The sequence below is a fragment of the Cephus cinctus genome, unplaced genomic scaffold, assembly GCF_000341935.2.
Source record: "Cephus cinctus unplaced genomic scaffold, Ccin1 Ccin1_scaffold0228, whole genome shotgun sequence".
In the NCBI taxonomy this organism is placed as follows: domain Eukaryota; kingdom Metazoa; phylum Arthropoda; class Insecta; order Hymenoptera; family Cephidae; genus Cephus; species Cephus cinctus.
The window spans coordinates 519,088-537,036 of NW_014332944.1; the positions used below are offsets into that span (position 1 = coordinate 519,088).

The window sequence follows — 17,949 nt, forward strand, 5'->3', positions numbered from 1 at the left end:
TTGTCACGAAGTTGTCTGTGATGATTTGGATTTTTTTTTGAAAATGAATGACAATTAATACTGTACAATTTTGTATTACGTTCAGTATGAGTTTATTGACTAAATATCTGTTCTAAACTTACATCTCTTATTATTTTTAATATATATATATTCTTTTTCGATAATATCATTTTTCATCTATTTACATGAGTCTACTAGTCCTATCAAATATTGTAATTATATATTTTGTCTGATCTACTGAAGACTTAACTAGCCCGTTTGGAGGAACCATTTGATTTTGTATACTTGCTTCATTGTTCACGGGAAAAATAAGAAGCGAGACATTCTGTACGGCACAATGAGAATTTTTCATTTAATTGAGTAGAATTAATCGAAGCACAGCTATTTCTTGGCTGTAATGAAAAATGGTGGAAATGTTTAATGATGAAGCTTCGAGTACAGTTACATCTACTCGAATTGGATAAATGAAAAGCTTTCGATATAAAGTACACGCAAGTGGGCACACAAAGAATAACGAATAAATGCACGCATAATTAATAGTTGATAACCAAAAGTAGAAACGTAGAAAAATAATTTATTCTTCTTAAAGTAATGACAAACCGTATTAAAAAAATGAAAAAGAGTAAATAGATTATTCGACTGTACGATTCAACGTTTCATGGATAATTAGGAAAAATATACAATTTTATAGACATTGCTATTCTCTTGAAGTCGATTGCAAATCGTTCATTTGTAAAATATTGTTTTCTGATGCTACACATATTCTGTCTAGTCACATAAATACTATTGATTGGCTCATCGCATTTTGTTAAGAGAAAAACTATTCTAAGAATCCCTTTTGAATAGTATTTTAGAGCAAAAAATTCCTTTTCGTTTAAAAGGATGAAATATTTTGTTACCGCAAGAATGAATTTCGATTAATCTGATACAAACTTTGTACTACTAGTTTTACCGACAAATGCTGCGTTCTGGCTGTATTACATTTAAAGTCTAAAAAAGGCCTTGTGGGCTCTGCCATTTGGAATTTGACCTTGAAGTCTCAATCTTCGCACTGCTTCCCGTAGATGTTTTGGTTGCAGCGGTCCAGTTTCCTCATGAGCTTCCATCACGTCAAGGGCTAAAGTATATTATTAAAGTGCTACTAGTACAAATGTACAAGGAAAGTATTCTGATATTATGAACTAAGTTGTAAGTACCTTCTTCGACTATTTCACCAACAAAAACTTTGGCAATACCAGACATCGCAATAACAACATTTTGTGAGACTGAGCAGCCTGTGATGGTTTGCATGATCTGCAATATTAATTAAATCATATTCTGATTGCAATTGTTTATATTTTTCTAAATTCCAGTATTTAAAGGTTAATATAAATGATTACCCTTTTAATTGCTGCTTTGGGAAAAGCAGCTCGCCTGTACATCTCATACCTATCGAGTTGATCTTCCGTAAAATTAGAAACTAAAACCCTGAAATGAGTTTATCATGAAATATCGAGTTTCACATAAAATATGATTTTATGATTTTGTTAAACAGTGTAGACGTACTGCATCTTTTCTCTCTCCTCTTCTTCTAACTCCTTCTTGCTTTTTTCTTTACTCTCCCTTCTGTCTTTGATATTAGTGGGCATTGAGTGCGGTAGCATAATATCGTTGCCAAACAAATCCTCTGCACTTTGTTCATGTTCCTCCTTGGTAAGCTCATGCTTGACAATGTCCAACTCTTCCTCTATCAATATTCCCGTACCAATAGAACTAGAACCCATATCCTCCGTGTCAGACTGCGAATGAGAGCTCATAGCGTCGGATTCCATCTAAACTCATAATGACACTCAATCAATTAATTATGCCTTGCTAATAACAAACTCACTAATAATATCTAAAATTAATAATACGAAATAACCTAAAAAATCGCTTACATACCTTAATAGGTATATTATCAATATCCATATTATCAGTATCCTTATTCATCAAAATTGAACCATCCTTCTCATCCTTATACTCAATATCAATGAGCTCATTTTCATTTTCGGAGTCATCCTTACCAAATATATTATCCATTTTCTAAATAAACAGTAGAACATATGTAGTTATAGGTTATAAATACAAACATGTACACAAGAAAAAAAAATAAAAATCTTAACAGAAAATAAGAATATTACATAAATACATTACTACACACTTATCACCGTATGTCAGAGCCTCCAGCTGGCGCGCTTTACTGCGTAAACGTCCTGCGACCCTTGAAAAAATCAAATAAAAGACTGGACCAAACTATATCGACCGTTCTGACAGAATTCGCAGACAGCTGTTCGCTCTAGACTGACGTCAATCGTCCCGGCGCCCTATTCACCCTCGTGTAAACCGGTCTTGATACGATTCAACGTACCGTCCGCTTTCACGCATAGATGCGCGTTGCACAAAATCCCTCGGAAAGGTAGCACAACACTAAATGTACGAAAAAATATAATGTAACGTCAACAATCCCATTTACTCAGAAGAATCATTGTATTTCAAAATTGAGGAACAATCAGAAATCAAAATTTCAAAAATCAACCTTCGCGTTGCGTAAAACGGGCTGTTAGTTTCGTAAATGTCCCGATAGGCGCGCGGTGGCAGCACCGATACTGTCGAGTGTACTACTCGTTCGTGTCGCGACGCCGTATTTGTCAATATCCTGAGAATTTTCGCGTTTTTCACGTATTTCCCAAGGTTTTCGCGAGTTTACGGGATCCGGTTCGAGTTTGTGGCTCAGGGCAAAAAGGACTGAGCAGTGTTAAATAACGACCGGTCGTTTCGCGGCTGTAAAATTAATCGTAAACGAGGCGAGAAGAAGCTGATCTGGTCCAAGACAATTCTCGCCAAGCTGATTTGTCGGCATTAGTGGATAATAGTGAGTGAATGAGTGTTTCGATTGATCTTAGATAGACGGTCGGCGTCCTCATTTTAATAGCCAGTGAATGCGGTCAGAATCCAGCTTCATGTTTTAAGATGTGAGTATCACAAATTCCTTGGATAATCGTGGATAAATGTTTTGAAGCAAAGTGCACACGGGGAGTGGGACGCTGGGTCCATCGAGACGCCGTGCATTTTGTCATAAACACGGTTGCTTCTTTGTGTACTTGTTCTATACTGTGGTCTTTGGTATATTGTGGTGGATGAAATACCAAGACGTTGGGTACCTTGCGAGAGGATACGCGTACGAATATACGTCAAACCGGTCCTGTAACTTTGGACTGGACTTTTTCTTCTGGACTCCTGAACGCTTAAGACGTTCGACTCTTTAACGTGGACGGGTTCATTCTGCGGATTAGAGCGGATCGTGTCCTCTTATTTCTATTCTCGACATTCGATTCATGTCCAGGGTGCTTACAAGGTTCGTTGTATCCTAGAATTGTATCTGAGGATACTTCACACCGATCCAAATATAAAATAGTTTTGTGGTAGCATACAGTAAACTTTTCTTTGGAATTGTTGGATCCTTGAAAAATATTTTTTACATGCATGCAATGAATTTTGAATTGGTTTTGATTGGCGAAAGTAGCAAGGCATTTCTTCTTCTAGCTTTGTTTTGCATTTTTTCACTGTACAGATTTATTTAGTTTGACTTATTCTATGAGATTATTCTTCTGCATGTGGCCTAGAAAAATGCTAAGTAAATTCTTATGGGTTACATAGTTGGTGATAAGAGGTTGAAGGATACTGTAAGCTTTATGCAGATAACATCTTTGTTTGTTGAGTTGCTACCAGGTAGAATCAGATTTACATTGAAATAAGGGAAAACTGGAGACGGAACAGTAATGTCGCTTGTTGAGCAAGATTGATTGCTATGTGCAGCTGGTCTGTACCCTTAGTTATTGTGTTGACTTCCTGGCTTATCATACTGTATATATTTTTTATAATATATCAGGAAATCACAGGATAAACAAAATACTGTTAAACACTACTCATATTTTGTAATATTTTATTGTCATTGTGATTCTTTCATAAGAATACTTTGTGCGAACTCAAAAATTATATTTCAACATTCAGTTGCACATTCCCCAGTGCATTGTCTGCACAATATCTCATTTTAAAAGATTGTTATCAGATTATTATCAAAACCCAGTGTACATACACAAAATCCTGTAACGCCGTCCTAAGAGAAGTTAACTACAAAAATAACTAATATGATTCAAACGCAATATCCAAGGCTTGTTTGCAAACTGTATTTTTATTGCAGATGTTAACTGTATATAAACACAAAGCTAAGCAAGCTAAGAATCTGACTCAGAATACATAATCTCTTGTCAAACAACAGCATACAACAATAGCCACTGTGTATATGTTAAAATATCTGTCTCAAAGGAATCCTTAGCAACTTACGTTGCAAAATTGCATAAATCAAATAGTGGTGCATGTAAACACTTGTGCCTACACAAACTACCACCGTGTATCCAAATATACATAAATATCTATATAATTAACATAATGCCAATAGCAAATAGTATTAAAGGTCAACAAACCGTTATCAACTCAGCATAATTTCTGCATACCATATGTCAGTACATGCTTACAGTACAAAATCCAGCAATTGGCAACAATTATGAAATAGTACAGCATCCCAAAATTACACGAATAAATCAGGATCGGTAGAACAAAATATACCAACCCAGCATGGACAACATTAAAGCATCGAGTCATTGTATAAAAGCATTTCATAATGTACAACAGTTATCCAAGAAGCTACGTACACCCATTGGCTTTATGTACCATTTTGCACAGTTAGCAATGCCTAGCAACAAGTACAGTTTCAGCAATTACTGGATATAAAACCTGATGGATGCTGACTTGTTAATCTCAACACGTATGATACCTACCACATACCGGTTCATTACTAATGTACTAGATTATTAAAAACTAGACGCTGAAGCATCACTGTCCACAGTCTTACAGTAACAATTTTTTACTTCCACATAAGCGCTTCCCGTTACAGTTTTTAATCAGTAACTCAAGCATCATTACTCATAATCATTTAACAATCATTTCCAGACTATCTCTACATGCTTATGCACTGTCGACGACCCTCTGTATATTAGTATTCTTAAACAGTATCGCTTGTCATTCACGTGCAGGACATTGGCAGCCAATTGGTAATGCTGACCTACGAGTCAGTCAAGACTTGCAGACTTGCACCTTGATCGGTATATGACAGTCAAGATAAAAAGTTGTAAAGGAGAAAAGGGTTAACAAGAGCAACCGAAAGAAAGTGAAAATGACAAAATGGCCGACGAGCAACGACAGCGAAATTCTTCGTTAGACACGCATCACCCTCCATTTTCAGCAATCATTTTCTAGCTGCACTGCTGGGGGATCGACATTTGCGATTCACTGTACGCCATGTGCGTGACGAGATCCAGGATCGTATTTTATATGTACATATATGTAGAGATTAACCTCCGTCCATAAATATATATCTGTACACATATACGGTTCAGTGTGCAATCTCTGGAAATAGGCATTTCGCGTGCTTAGTAGTTAGGAGGTAGGTGTTTACGTGTCACGGGAGCAATGTATAACTATGAAGTTAAATACAGTCTTGTACCTGTACTTTTCTGTATGCAATGCTTTCCAGTGGAGAGATAGATAAAAGTATCCGGATTCGATGCACGAGGTAGGAACTATTTGCGGCTCTGAATTTATGCATTGTATCTATACTTTGTATATCATAATTTCGGATAGTAAAGATAGGTATAGGGTTTAGAGTTCTAAGCATTGTATCGTACAACAATGGTTACCCGTAAGCACTGTACCATACGAAAATGCAAGAACTATTTTCTATGACGAGAGCAATGTAGAATATTGTATATACGTTTCGCTAGCTAATAAATCAAATGTACAAGCAGCAGATTTAAGCATTGTAGGAGCAGAGCTTTCGTATAAGCACTTTCTATACGGTGGCTGGTATGAAAATGATCAAAGGTAAAAAAAGTCCGCTCTTTGACGTACGGGAGGGCGCAGATTTTTTGTTGTCTTTTCTTTTTCTCTCTTCGCCCACCGGAACGCCGGGAAACGCGTATAATACATTTTTGTCGCTCTTACGACACGGCTCGATGCCCGTCTGAAGACAATTGGACACTCCCGCTGCATCGTGGGATTGCATATACGTTATTTGTTATTTATTTTTTTTTACGTTGCTCTTTGTTTGATGCATCTTTTACTTTTTTCTCTATTTTTTTTTTTTCTTTTTTTGCTTTAGGTGCGAAGAGGCCTCGGAGGTGGAGACGCATCATCAGCAAACGGCAGCAACGACAATGGGTGTCGCCGAGGACGATACGCCTTCTTCGCTGACTTCTCATCCCAACCCCACCTCTAACAACCCCAACCAAGAAGGTGAGTCTTTATGAAACTTTAATTTGAGAAATTCTTTTTTTTTTCATCAATGCGTCAGATACTTTTAACTAAGAGTCTGACGCATCATTGACAACGATATACGCCTTGTTAGTGTTGTTCGGCGATTTTTTAATCTGTTCCACGCGATGACGCCTGACGTTGAAAATGCACCTTAAGCTTAACTACCTCGATACCGGTAGTCCCGTCGACGTATGGTATGGGATATGCGATTCCTACTTAAAATATTTTGAAAAAGTGACAGTTCCATTAAACAAAGAGAAAACGAGGTAGCGGTGAATCGATCTTATTTTCTAATATAGATAACGAATGATAATGGAAAAATTGATTTAAATATTATGATTTTTGTTTTTAATTTTCTGTACAAATATATAATTTATATGGGTTCGCGTCTACTGGAAAGGTCAGTAGAAATATAAATTATGTAAGTGAACTGAACTATGCGGTACCTTGTCGCAGTGTTCGGAGAATACGTATGAATATAAAAAGATTAGATACTATTTTTAGCGCGCCAACATCTGCTAGATCCAAGGTCGAAGTCAGGGACGTCGGAATTGTCCTGACAATTTCGCGTAAAAGTTTCGCGAATTTTCGTTTGGAATTTTTTTTCTGTTGCCACGGCTATGATATTATTACGTGCTGCCACCATTCCATTGATTCATTTCACATTGGCTGGTCCATTTATTAACGATACACAATTAGCTCATCGTCCATTAATTCCTAGTGACGTCGACGATCAGCCGATGACGCTTTGTTCGTTGTGTTGTCGCCCTGAGGAATTCATCGACGCCGTTATAAACGTACCCCTCGTAGATTATTCGAACGTTGCGGACAATAGACGTATATAATCCGTACGTAGGAATTTCACTGAAATTCCACAATTCGTCATGCATACACATAGCGTCTCTCCGGTATCGGAAAAAAGAAAGACTGTACCCGATCGTTTCGGCGGTAAAATAATATCGGAACGAATCGATAAAAATTTTGTCATTGTTATTTTTCAATCGATTTACGCCCGATCGCATTGAACTCTCGTGACAGTGGAATTGCGAACTGTAAAAAATTTTAAATTTTAATCAACAGTCGTCCATTTACAAAAGAAACAAAATTGCTTCCTGGGCCAGATCTGGTATGATCCCTATGAACCCTGAAATTGGAGTTGCATGAACATGGGGTCAGGTCGCCGGCAACCTCAGCCGTGATCGGGATCGGCCTGACTCTTCCGATAGTGGATCGATTGGAATCGCGAAAAAAAAGGCTGCTCGTCGCCATTAAAAACAATAGCCCAGACCACGGGATCACTGTGGTGGATCACGGACTTGGGCCACAGAGAAAGTGTTGACGTTTCAAGACCACGAAGAACTCTTACGCGATTCCAGACCCCCCCGGTGTCTCTGTCTTTCTGCGTGCAACCTCAGTTCTGTCTGTGTCTCATTTCCTTTTAGGCTTAGACAGTCTTAACCGCAAGAGGAAATCCCGCTCGATCATTTCGATTTGTGATTCCGCGTCCAGGACGTACGACGGTACGGCTGGCGCCATCTTTGTTCTCGTTCGCGTTTTCATTGTTATCATTATTCCACCGAGCTCTCGCGGCTCGCGAAATCTTACGGAGGAAATAGAAAGTTTGTGTTCGCGTGACGTATGCGTTCACGTGGGCTATATTTTTTTATTTTTAAATTTTTTTCCAAAACAGTCGTCCACGTTGTTCATGACGCTTCGCGAATCGGCCTTGTTGACAGTCCCGATACGAATTCCGTTATCTCTCGCTCGCACGATTTACGCGTTTCTTTCGCGACGGAAGTCGTGGCACCGACCCGTCCAAAATAATAACCGGATGTTACGCGCGACTTCTTACTGTTTCAAAATTACTTATTCGCGTAATAACCGTCACTGCGTCTGCTTGTATTTTCGCCCAGGCTAAGATAAACTCAGATTCCCGAGAATCTCAGTGATAACAATGGCGCGGAATTGCGTATTGTTCGTTCGCAGAAAGTCATTCGGTTGGAAGGATTTTTTGAAATTTAGATGGAACAATTTTTTTTTTGCAAATTCACCAGTTTTCACGTTTTTCACGCATGACACGAATTTCGCGATAAAAAAAAGGAAAACAACGAAGGAGCACGATGCCATTGCCGAATATTTTTATTCGCGGCCGCGTTCGTTCGCCGGAATTCAATTCGACACCTTGACGATTGCCAATTTTCAAAATTAGCACGTCTCTTGGAGGTACTATTTATTTTCGTCTCTGTTCACGTAATCTCGCGGATCCGAGCGTCCGTGACGCGTCTTGTCGCTTTAATGATTTTCGAATTGCCCGCTTCTGGTCACGCTTATCGCTTAGTGCCAGACACTCTTAACCCTTCCCCTCCACCTTCCCACTCATTCCGTGGGAATATTCCATCTCGCGTAAAACACGCTTAACGGTTCTTAATGCAACGATTACGCTGCGTTGAAAATTCCGCGGGTCGTTTCATTCCTAAAAATTATTTCGCGGTCGTTGATAACGGCTGCAATTGTTCTTTGTTTATCGATATATATATATATATTTGCCGTCTTGTCGCGTGCACGTCGAACTTTATCAGAGTGGAAATCCTTGCGCTATTTGCTACCGGTTTCTGGTGCGTTTGCATGTACTGCCTTTATGATTCTCTATGATATACATATGAATATTGAAAAATATTGCATATTGCGTTACGCGTAGCGGAACGATCGACGCACGAAAAATTTCTTTACTTTCGAAGTAAACCGAGAGTTTTGCATTTTATTGCTGACAATTGGCAATAAAAACGTTGTTACGAGGAATTGGATTTTTTGCTCGATCATTTTTTTCCCCTTTTTTTCTCTTTTCTTTTTCTTAGAGGATAATGCCACAAGCCTCGGAACAACTTGTTGCGGGATCCATGGTAAACATAATATATATGTATATACTTTTACCCAACTGGCGTGAATCTTAACGTCACGATTTCCCGTCACGGTTTTTTTCCATAATTTTTCTCAGTTGCCTTTTTATTGTTGATAATTTAAAAAAAATCGATTGCCGCGTTACGTTACTGATTGCACGCTCTCGCAGCGCGTAATTCAAGTTTCCTTTCTGTGCGGCTACGTAAGTCATTTTTTTTAACCAATGGCCCACCGGGTTCGACGGACCGATTAAACGTACGATAATAACAATAGCACGTTTTTTTAGACAGGGAATTACAAAATTTGACGTATTTTCCGGAAATAGGGGAAAAAAAATTATTTTCTCACTCTTATAGCGAATAGTCAGCTGATTTACGTGAAAGACTCGTGATCATATATATATACATACACACAGACATATATTAAAAAAAAATAATATCGCCCACCTCACTTCGATAGAACGTATAAAAAAAAAAACAAAAAAAAAGTACTAATGCAGTATTTCACTCAGGCCGGGACTGCGTCTTGAACCGTTGCCAACTGCAGCCGCGCAGTGAATCCCAGCAGTGCTGGCAACTGCACAAACTTCTGGAACACCTTAGCCAGCCATCGAGGGGAAATGGCCGTCGTTCCTATTGCCAGCTGGTTCGTGGGTGTTCTGGGTCAAGTGTACGTCACCCGACGATACGGCATTTCGTAACACGTACGAGAGGCCGTCTCGAGTGGTTGAATGTGGTAATAACGAAAGAAAGAAAAAAAGTCCCTAGACAGCGACAAACAAAGCTCGCGCAAACACGTCTCGTTCGTTCTTCGTTGAACGCGAAAAAATAATTTTCTATCAGCGAATGGTAACTGAGGATTTTATTATATAGGGAATTTTTTTTCTTCTATAACGGTACCAACTCAGAGAAAAAATATTTTGTCAACGTTGAACTCACCCGGTGTACTCTTATTCCCATTGCTGCACGGATAGCGGTATAACTACTGGCAACTTGCTGGCTTGTAATCTCATTCGCGAGACTGCGCGCTGTGTATATATGTATATATATCTCCTAAAGACTCGATTCACGGTAATCGCAATAATAATCGCGACGGCTTCAGTGTCCCGTTCGACATTTATAGCGTCGAGTGTTGCAACCGCGATGATGCACCGTGCGGAAGAGATGTATCTTGGTCGTTTACTCTGCGCGGAATAGGACGCAGGATATATAACGGTTGTACTGTCCTAGGGAATTTTTTGTTAACGCATTTAAATAACTAGGGTCAAAAAAAATTTCTCCTCGGTTTACCGTCGAAAGTTCTAGAAGCTTCGAGGCGAAACGAGCGCGTCTAGGGAATTTTTCCTAGGGACTTTTTATTTCTCGATCGTCGACACTTCATTATCCGTTGGCTGGTCGAGACTTCGATGGTACGTTTGGCGATCGATAATGTCGCATGGGAAAATTAGGTGCTGGAGATAAATCGATTGCGACGGGCGTCGTTGATTGTTTGTTTTGCTAATTTAGTTTTGTCGTTGTTTTTACGGCCTACCTTTCATTTCGGGTATTTAACGGACTCTAGAATTTTCCAGCATCGGTTAAACTCACTTGGGCGTTACGTTGCTGTAAAAGAAGTAGGTGGATTTATGCCTGGTACACATGTGACGTTAAGTAGGTATACACGTTTGTACATGGTCTTCCTTCTTTAATGCGGTTGCATAACTGCCTCGGCCATCATGGGATCGTCTTATGGCGCCTGGTTATTTAACGCTTGGTACTACGACGTCGTCCGACGCCGGCGAACGTAACAGAAATATTATTAAATATTTTTTTTTTTTTTTTGTAGATTTCGTAATCCCTTTACGGAAATTTTGTGTACCAATTTTTTTGTTGATAAAACTAGAGATCGCATCTGACGTAATCGATGTATTTTGTTTGTCTCTACGATATCGCGGGATTATATGGGTCTAGGATTTCTGAGGTTGATACTTTGTTTTGGATGTTGAAAAATAATTTTTTTTTTTTTTTCTATCGAGTCAGCTTTGCTCGGCGATGCAATCCGTCATGGTTCACTGGATACGGTTGAACTCGTCGGCCCCGTTAATGATAGTCATTAATTAGTCGTATGGACTGTTTAACCCAGTTACGCGATGACGTTTGAGATCGCAGAGAGTCCGAACGCGGTCTTCAATTTTCTTTGATGATAATTTTTTTTTTCTCTTTATCTATCGAACGTCACGAAACGATGCTCTCGAAGTGATTTTGGTTAAATATATTTTTGTACGAATTTTGTGCAATTTTTTTTTTTTTGTTAAATTTGTGGAAAAAAAATTAACCGTTAATTTTTTTTGCATTTCGAGGAAATCTTACGGGGAATCATAAGTGGATGTTGATTTTGTGCAATTGATGAAACTTTGTTTATTATATGTTCATTAGCGGATACATACGAATCATTGTTATGTACTTTTTTTTTATATATATTCTATATCTAACGCCGCTATATCGGGATATCAATTGAACGTAAATATTGACGTTACGTGTTATACGCAGCAGGATTGATTTGCTCATTTTACATAACACGCAGGCGCACGGATAATTTCATGATAATTGTTTATCAACGTGACGATCGAATTTATAATTCCCGCCACACACGTGTTCCGTTACCACGTATAACGAGGAATCCCCTTATTCTCAGGTTTGACAATCTTAAATAAATATTTAAGTCGACTCGTACAGTCATTATCGCCAATGGCTCTGAGAAACTAAACTTTGAGAACACGCTAATACGATTTCTGCGCGGTATGACACGTGTCAAAAATTTTACTCGGTTGAGATTTTTTTTTTGGAGAAATTTTTTTTCGAAAATCGTTACAGTCAACTTAACGGCTGGTCTCGTTTTGAAATTCGAAATCGCTCGACCGGCTACTCGCTCTGGTTCCCTCGTTACGTGGCAAAAATCATTTCCGTGGTTTGTTTCGCGGCCGCCCGCAATTCCGTGAACGGTTCGACGCGTGCGGCACTTTCTTTGAGTTTCCGGTTTGACGAGAATAACGCGTATATATATATATATATTTTTTAAAACCGTGCAAAATTTACTGATTAACCACAGCAAGTGTATCCGGCTACGGCACGAGTCGGTTCGACGAGACGGTGATTGTTCATTTTTTGCAAAGTGGTACCAGATATCCGCGAGCACTTTCGCATGCGAATTACGCTATTAGCCATTTGGTTGGTGCGTGACAGGATTTTTTTTCCTTTCAATTCACCCTCGTGGCACGTGCTGCAGTTTTGAAGTTAAAAAGGAAAAAAAAAATCAGTCTTCGTTATCACTCGAGTTATCACTGTTATTAGAAACACGTGACTGGTCTGTTATCTGTAAAAATGAATTTCCGTATATAAGCCGAGACAACGAAGCGATAACGTTGCGTACAGATGAATCTGTAGTCTCGGAACCTTATCGCTGACAACTTCATTCAAATAGACAATAAAATCGTGATTAGTCGACCGATTGTTTTTATGCAATTTTCTTCGCGTTTTAATGTAAAATAAATTTTGTGTATTTTCATATTTTTTTTCTTCCACCCGAAAAAAAATTTAGCTTATCAGACCGTTTCGCACAGTGCTTACGCGCTTTAGCTAATTTGAACTGGCACGCTGATTTTATACACAAACGGCACAGTGTCTCTTTGGCAAATGTGATTATCCGTATGGGGTCTCTTTTTATACGGTGGTTTCCTGGAAACGCGACTTTAGGCCGGCAATATAAATGATAACGGGACGTGATAATGCGTTAAAACACTCATCGTGTTTGCACCTTGATACGAGTCTGGTTAGAGATATATATATATATATATACATTATGGTTATAAAAATGCATAAGGCAAAGAAGAATAAGCGCGATAACCCTTTTTCTTTATTTTTTACAAAGCGACAATTAGTACAGTCCGTGCCAAGGAGCATTTCGAGTGAAACGTCAGAAGGGTGGGGGGTCTGTAAAACAGAGTGTCGAATTTTAATGAAGGTGCGGCAGATGGATCATCCTGCAATTAGCCTAGTACCAATTAGCAGGAAAATCCAGACAGTGAAAGTCATGATATTTCGGCGTGAAGGATCTGACTGTGTAATTTCGTCGAAAGGATAGAAATTTCGATAATTTTCGTTTCGGACTATACACAGGAGTTTTATTAGTGCGTTGTTACGAGGCTTTATTTATTTTTTTAATTTTTATTTCTAGCATTTGATTCGGCGCCATTAACGACGCCTACGTCTTCCCTGCGTCTAGGAAGAATCTTTAATATCATGCCAGTGTAAAACTGCACATGCAACAAATAGACACGCCGTCTTATTCAGCCGTTCGGACACGCTTTCTGTTTTTGCCCGTTCAAAAGAAACATGGCGGGGCACACGAAACGAGTGTAATTACTCGGGAGGCTTTCCATTTCCAGCGACGTGCGATGACCTTCCTTCGTTACGCGTTGCAAAATTAATAAGTCAACGCCCGGATATATGTATACATATATGTATACGTTGTCCTTCGTTTAAAAATCAAATACGATCTCGTGGACACGGCGCCATTTTGTTAAAAATAATTTTCGCATCGATATGACAATAATATATATCTGATCGATATGTATGATCTACATATGATATATAATATACTATATAGACGAGTATACCACATGTAACATACATCGTATCTAATACGTAACATATAATCCACACTATGCCCAATTAACGATACAGCAATCCATTTCACAGAATTACCCAGAGGCCCATTCAAATTCCGTTCGAAGTTTCCGCGCGCGAGTCACGTGACTCGGGGATAATAATAAACAATCTGTAAAATCGTCGGAATCACACAAGCAGATAAAGTCAAAGGTGCGTCAAAAGCGATACCGCGCGACACACTTAATTCCCGACACACCTACTGACTTCATTACCCCCTCGTCCCCATCCGACTTGAAATAAAAATCGGCGCACACACGATCGTCCCCGGACCCCGCTCCATCCCTAATGCGAAGAACAATCATCAAAGTCGCTACAATCGTCCGGCGTCGCGCACACAGTCGCAGAAACGCTCGAAGACCGTTGGTTACTACGAGTCGCCACCACCAAAGCCATCGTCGCTCGCATAGGCACTAGCCCACCGTGAACCAGAGCGTTCGACGTCGAGCGGTGGGGGTAGCCATCCAGCCGGTCGACTCGGTCTCCGCGCCAGGCCGAGCCCGACTCAGGCCGCGAACGTTGCCAGACCCGAGAAAGACAGTTGAGCTGCGCGCGAGTTCGAGCCGATCCGTACGGCTGCTGCGTTCCGTGTCCGGCCACGGATCCGTGACGTAGGGCCCCCGACCGTACCTACTAGGCACGTACCAGGAGGACTGGCCTGAGATGGAACGAGGTACCAGACTGCTTGTGCCGTGACTAGTTGTGTCTTTGCCGTGCCAACGGACGGACTTCTGTATACGTGACGCCTTCTAGGTTGCGCGAGATAGTTCGTGGTCGATACTCGAAACGTGAGACCGGTCGAGAACTTCGTTGAGATTCCAGAGTGTACAGTTTTTGTTTACCAAGTTTCTCTCGAGTTTTCGTTCCTCTACGAAGTCCGTTGACGCTCATTTTTCTTTGTCAACATGGGTTAAGCGGCTCTGTTGAATTCACGGGACGAACCGGGAATCGAGTTCAAGACTGCGACAGTCGTTGCTCCGGGGGTTGTGTACGACAGGAGCCATCTGGAAGGTGGTGTTTTTTTTTTTTTGAGGTTAAGCATTGTTGAAGTTTTTCGGTGATTTAATTCGAATGGTGATCGAGTGTTACGGGTTCGAAGGATGATTGTGAGAATTTACATCTGACGACGTTATAACCAAGTAGGAATTTGTTGTTTCACTTGAAAGTTTTGTTCAGTTATTGTGTCTACCTTTGGATAAGGAACGGTCACGTTCAACTGGTCGCTGATCCAGAAGTGGTTCTGGCGTTGTCGACTCCGTCTGCCTAGTACGCGACCGGCCGAGCATTCTTTGCGGGGACGAGCCGATATTGAGTCGGGCCTGTTGGCTGGTTTACAATGGGCTTACTCAACGTCCTGTGACCGTGTGTTATTGGCTGTGCTAAGACGCGACGCAATACCTGGTGAACTTTCGGGAACCTGGTTGAACTTACTTTGACTCGGACTGGATTTCATCGAGTGCCGGTGGTGTGCCTCCTTCGTGGAAACTCGCCTTGGCAGTTCTCTCTGTATAGATATATACACCGGTGGACAGGCTTCTGACACTCTGGGACTTGTCGCTCGGAATAGACGAGGCTAGCAGAGTGCCGTTTTGTACAGACGTTGCTCCGAGACCTAAAGGCGCGTTCTCAAGTGACGATCGCGGAACTGGTATATGATATACAGTGCAGTGTTAAATATTGCTGACTTCGTTCCAAGGTACCCAGCCACGTTTCCTTGCTTTGTATTACTTTGGACAGTTCGATTTTGACGGCTCTTGTCATCGGCTATTGGAATTCGACGAAGTTTCCTTAAGCCTTCTTTTTTCTGTTTACAATAACGCGGTACGGTCGCTCGGCGGGTTCCGACACTTATTCCACGTCCGCGAACGTTCCAGCTCCAACGTATCGCCTGACTGTACGTAAACGACGAAGAAAAAGTCTAATTGTACTTAAAGGCATAATCGCAAGGTGTGCGAGAGCTGCGACCAAGTGTCCAAGCGATACGAAATTTTTTCGGTGTGGACCAAGGTGCGACGGTGTGAGATACGTTTGAGACCTTTAAAGAAAAAATCACCAATACAAGCGAATCGATATTCGTATCCGACTTGGAGCCCGAAGGTCAAAAGTTCACGTAACCAGTATTGCCGTTGAGACCAATCTAACTCAACCCTAACGGAGTACCTTAAATAGACCAAAATAATTGACAAGATCAATAATTAAGAGATAGTGCAATAATGTTTATCATCCTAAAGAATCTGTCGATCTGGCGGATTAAGCGCGTTAAAAATAATTTTGCTTTAAAAGTTTAAATATTCCCGCCACCGGTGACGATTCAACCCGAGGTCGGAATCTTCGTGAGGTGGACGGTACAGTCGCGCGCAAAAGTTTCGTACGTTCAGAATTCCTCGCGAACTTTGTTATCAGTCGAGGACCGACTTTGATTTGTGATTAGGGTATCACACAAGGATATCAATATCGAACGATGTTATCATACGTTCAATGAGTTATCAGTGATCTTACGTGTTTATATACATATATATATATATCCGTGTGGAATAAGTGGCTGTGAGAGAAATTGTGCCTGTGACAAAAGCCGGGATAACGCTTAACCTGTCACAAAAATTGTGATAACGTTATTTTAAAAGTGCTTTGTGGAGAGCCACGTGGGATCACATGAAAAACCGTTTTCGCTATCAGGAAGATTGTTTCTCGATAACCTGTGGGGACAAACGAAAAAAAAAGGGACCTAAGGAGGAAGGATCATTAATATCGTTTCTGATCATCGCGCCAAGAACCCAAGTCGCTTTATTGCTGGCGCTTACAGAAGTCGCGTTCTAACGGACCAACAAGTGCGAGCGGGGACCTCAGGGCTGTCTTGTAATTTCTGGTGCCCCGTATGGCGATAGTCAAGGAAAAGAGACGAGGATTGTGGAGCGCTACGAAAAAATTTTTTTCAATGTGATTACAATTGCAAAATTTCTTTATCGACTTGAAGTACTGATCTTGACGTGCAACAAGTAGAGAGCGTCGGCACGTGACGCAGGGCCGTCGGTACTCGTCGAACGTAATCGCGCGAATGCTCTTACGCAAGTGAAAACTGGAGGAGCCGCTGGTGACATTAACCGCGATAACTCGCGCTGCGTTGATAAGACTCGAAAAGTCCCACCACATTGCTATTTCCTATTAGACCCCCACCTTCGGGCCATATTTCCCCCTTGTTTACTCTCAGGGTCAATTCGGCGACAGTTGCGCTCGGACGGGGCCTCAGGAAGTATCGATCCGGATCTGGAGACTCTGAGACCAATTTCTTTTCTCGGCTGTGATAACGACTGTAAATTACGTTATCGGCGAAAGTGCTGGCTGACCTTGGGATCCAAGACAAAGAAAATCGTCGACCAGGAACGTACGACGAGGGGGCTGATTTTCGTCGATCCTGATGATCGGTTTCGCTGAGAGACGTGAAATAAGAAAATTGTCTTGAATGACTTTCCTATTCTGTGGTTTTGCCTTCGACTTGGCTGACGAGAAAGTTAAACAAATGCCCGTCGCGTCAGACGACTGGGTTCCGCACCCGGCGAAAATCACCAGCTCCATCACCACTGTCAAGGGTACCACCATACAGAATACCACCACCACCGCCTGGATGTCACCCTATAGTCGGGCCGGACCACCTGATAGGGGTGCTGCCAATAATAACAATGGCGTCGTCATACTCGAGGGGTGCAGACCACCCGCTGCTACCACGGCTAGACGGTTTCTTAGGTGGTTCAGCAGACTCGGCCAGCCCCCAATTGGCAAATCAGGTAGGCAATTGATGCTTTGATCACATCTTATCAGTTACTGATGAAACCTTGCGCCGCGCTATCTACATTTGTGATTCGCTACTCATGGCACTCGGATTGATAAGAGGGATCTTGTTTTGCGTCACTGTAATTTATGGCTTTTTAAGTTCTTAGTGTTTTTTTTTTTTTTTTTTTTT

At 40.9% G+C, this 17,949-nt stretch overlaps 2 protein-coding genes across 9 annotated transcripts in view; one reads left to right on the plus strand and one right to left on the minus strand.

Moving 5' to 3' along the window:
- Window positions 1-79: 79 nt before the first annotated feature.
- On the minus strand, window positions 80-10,360 carry LOC107265540 (transcription initiation factor TFIID subunit 11). 4 transcript variants are annotated; one of them, XM_015735115.2, is made up of 6 exons: window positions 10,227-10,360; window positions 1,921-2,061; window positions 1,546-1,811; window positions 1,380-1,467; window positions 1,197-1,293; window positions 80-1,117 (listed from the first exon to the last, which is right to left on the minus strand). In XM_015735115.2, exons 1-6 carry the CDS (start codon window positions 10,245-10,247, stop codon window positions 984-986), a joined length of 747 nt encoding a protein of 248 aa, XP_015590601.1. In that variant the 5' UTR covers window positions 10,248-10,360; the 3' UTR covers window positions 80-983. The 4 variants fall into 4 exon arrangements, with proteins under 4 accessions (XP_015590601.1, XP_015590605.1, XP_015590602.1 ...); XM_015735119.2 differs by lacking the exon at window positions 10,227-10,360 and adding an exon at window positions 2,187-2,489; XM_015735116.2 differs by lacking the exon at window positions 10,227-10,360 and adding an exon at window positions 2,180-2,489.
- The window catches only part of LOC107265537 (serine/threonine-protein kinase tricorner), a 62,316-nt gene continuing 47,012 nt past the window's right edge, over window positions 2,646-17,949 (plus strand). The window contains exons 1-2 of one of the 5 annotated variants that reach the window (XM_015735102.2): window positions 2,646-2,990; window positions 6,236-6,369. In XM_015735102.2, the coding sequence (XP_015590588.1) occupies window positions 2,989-2,990; window positions 6,236-6,369 (136 nt within the window). In that variant the 5' untranslated portion in view covers window positions 2,646-2,988. Of the gene's footprint in view, window positions 2,991-3,224; window positions 3,374-6,235; window positions 6,370-13,930; window positions 17,774-17,949 lie in introns of those variants that run through there. The other 4 variants (XM_015735101.2, XM_015735104.2, XM_015735099.2 and 1 more) reach the window with 4 other exon arrangements.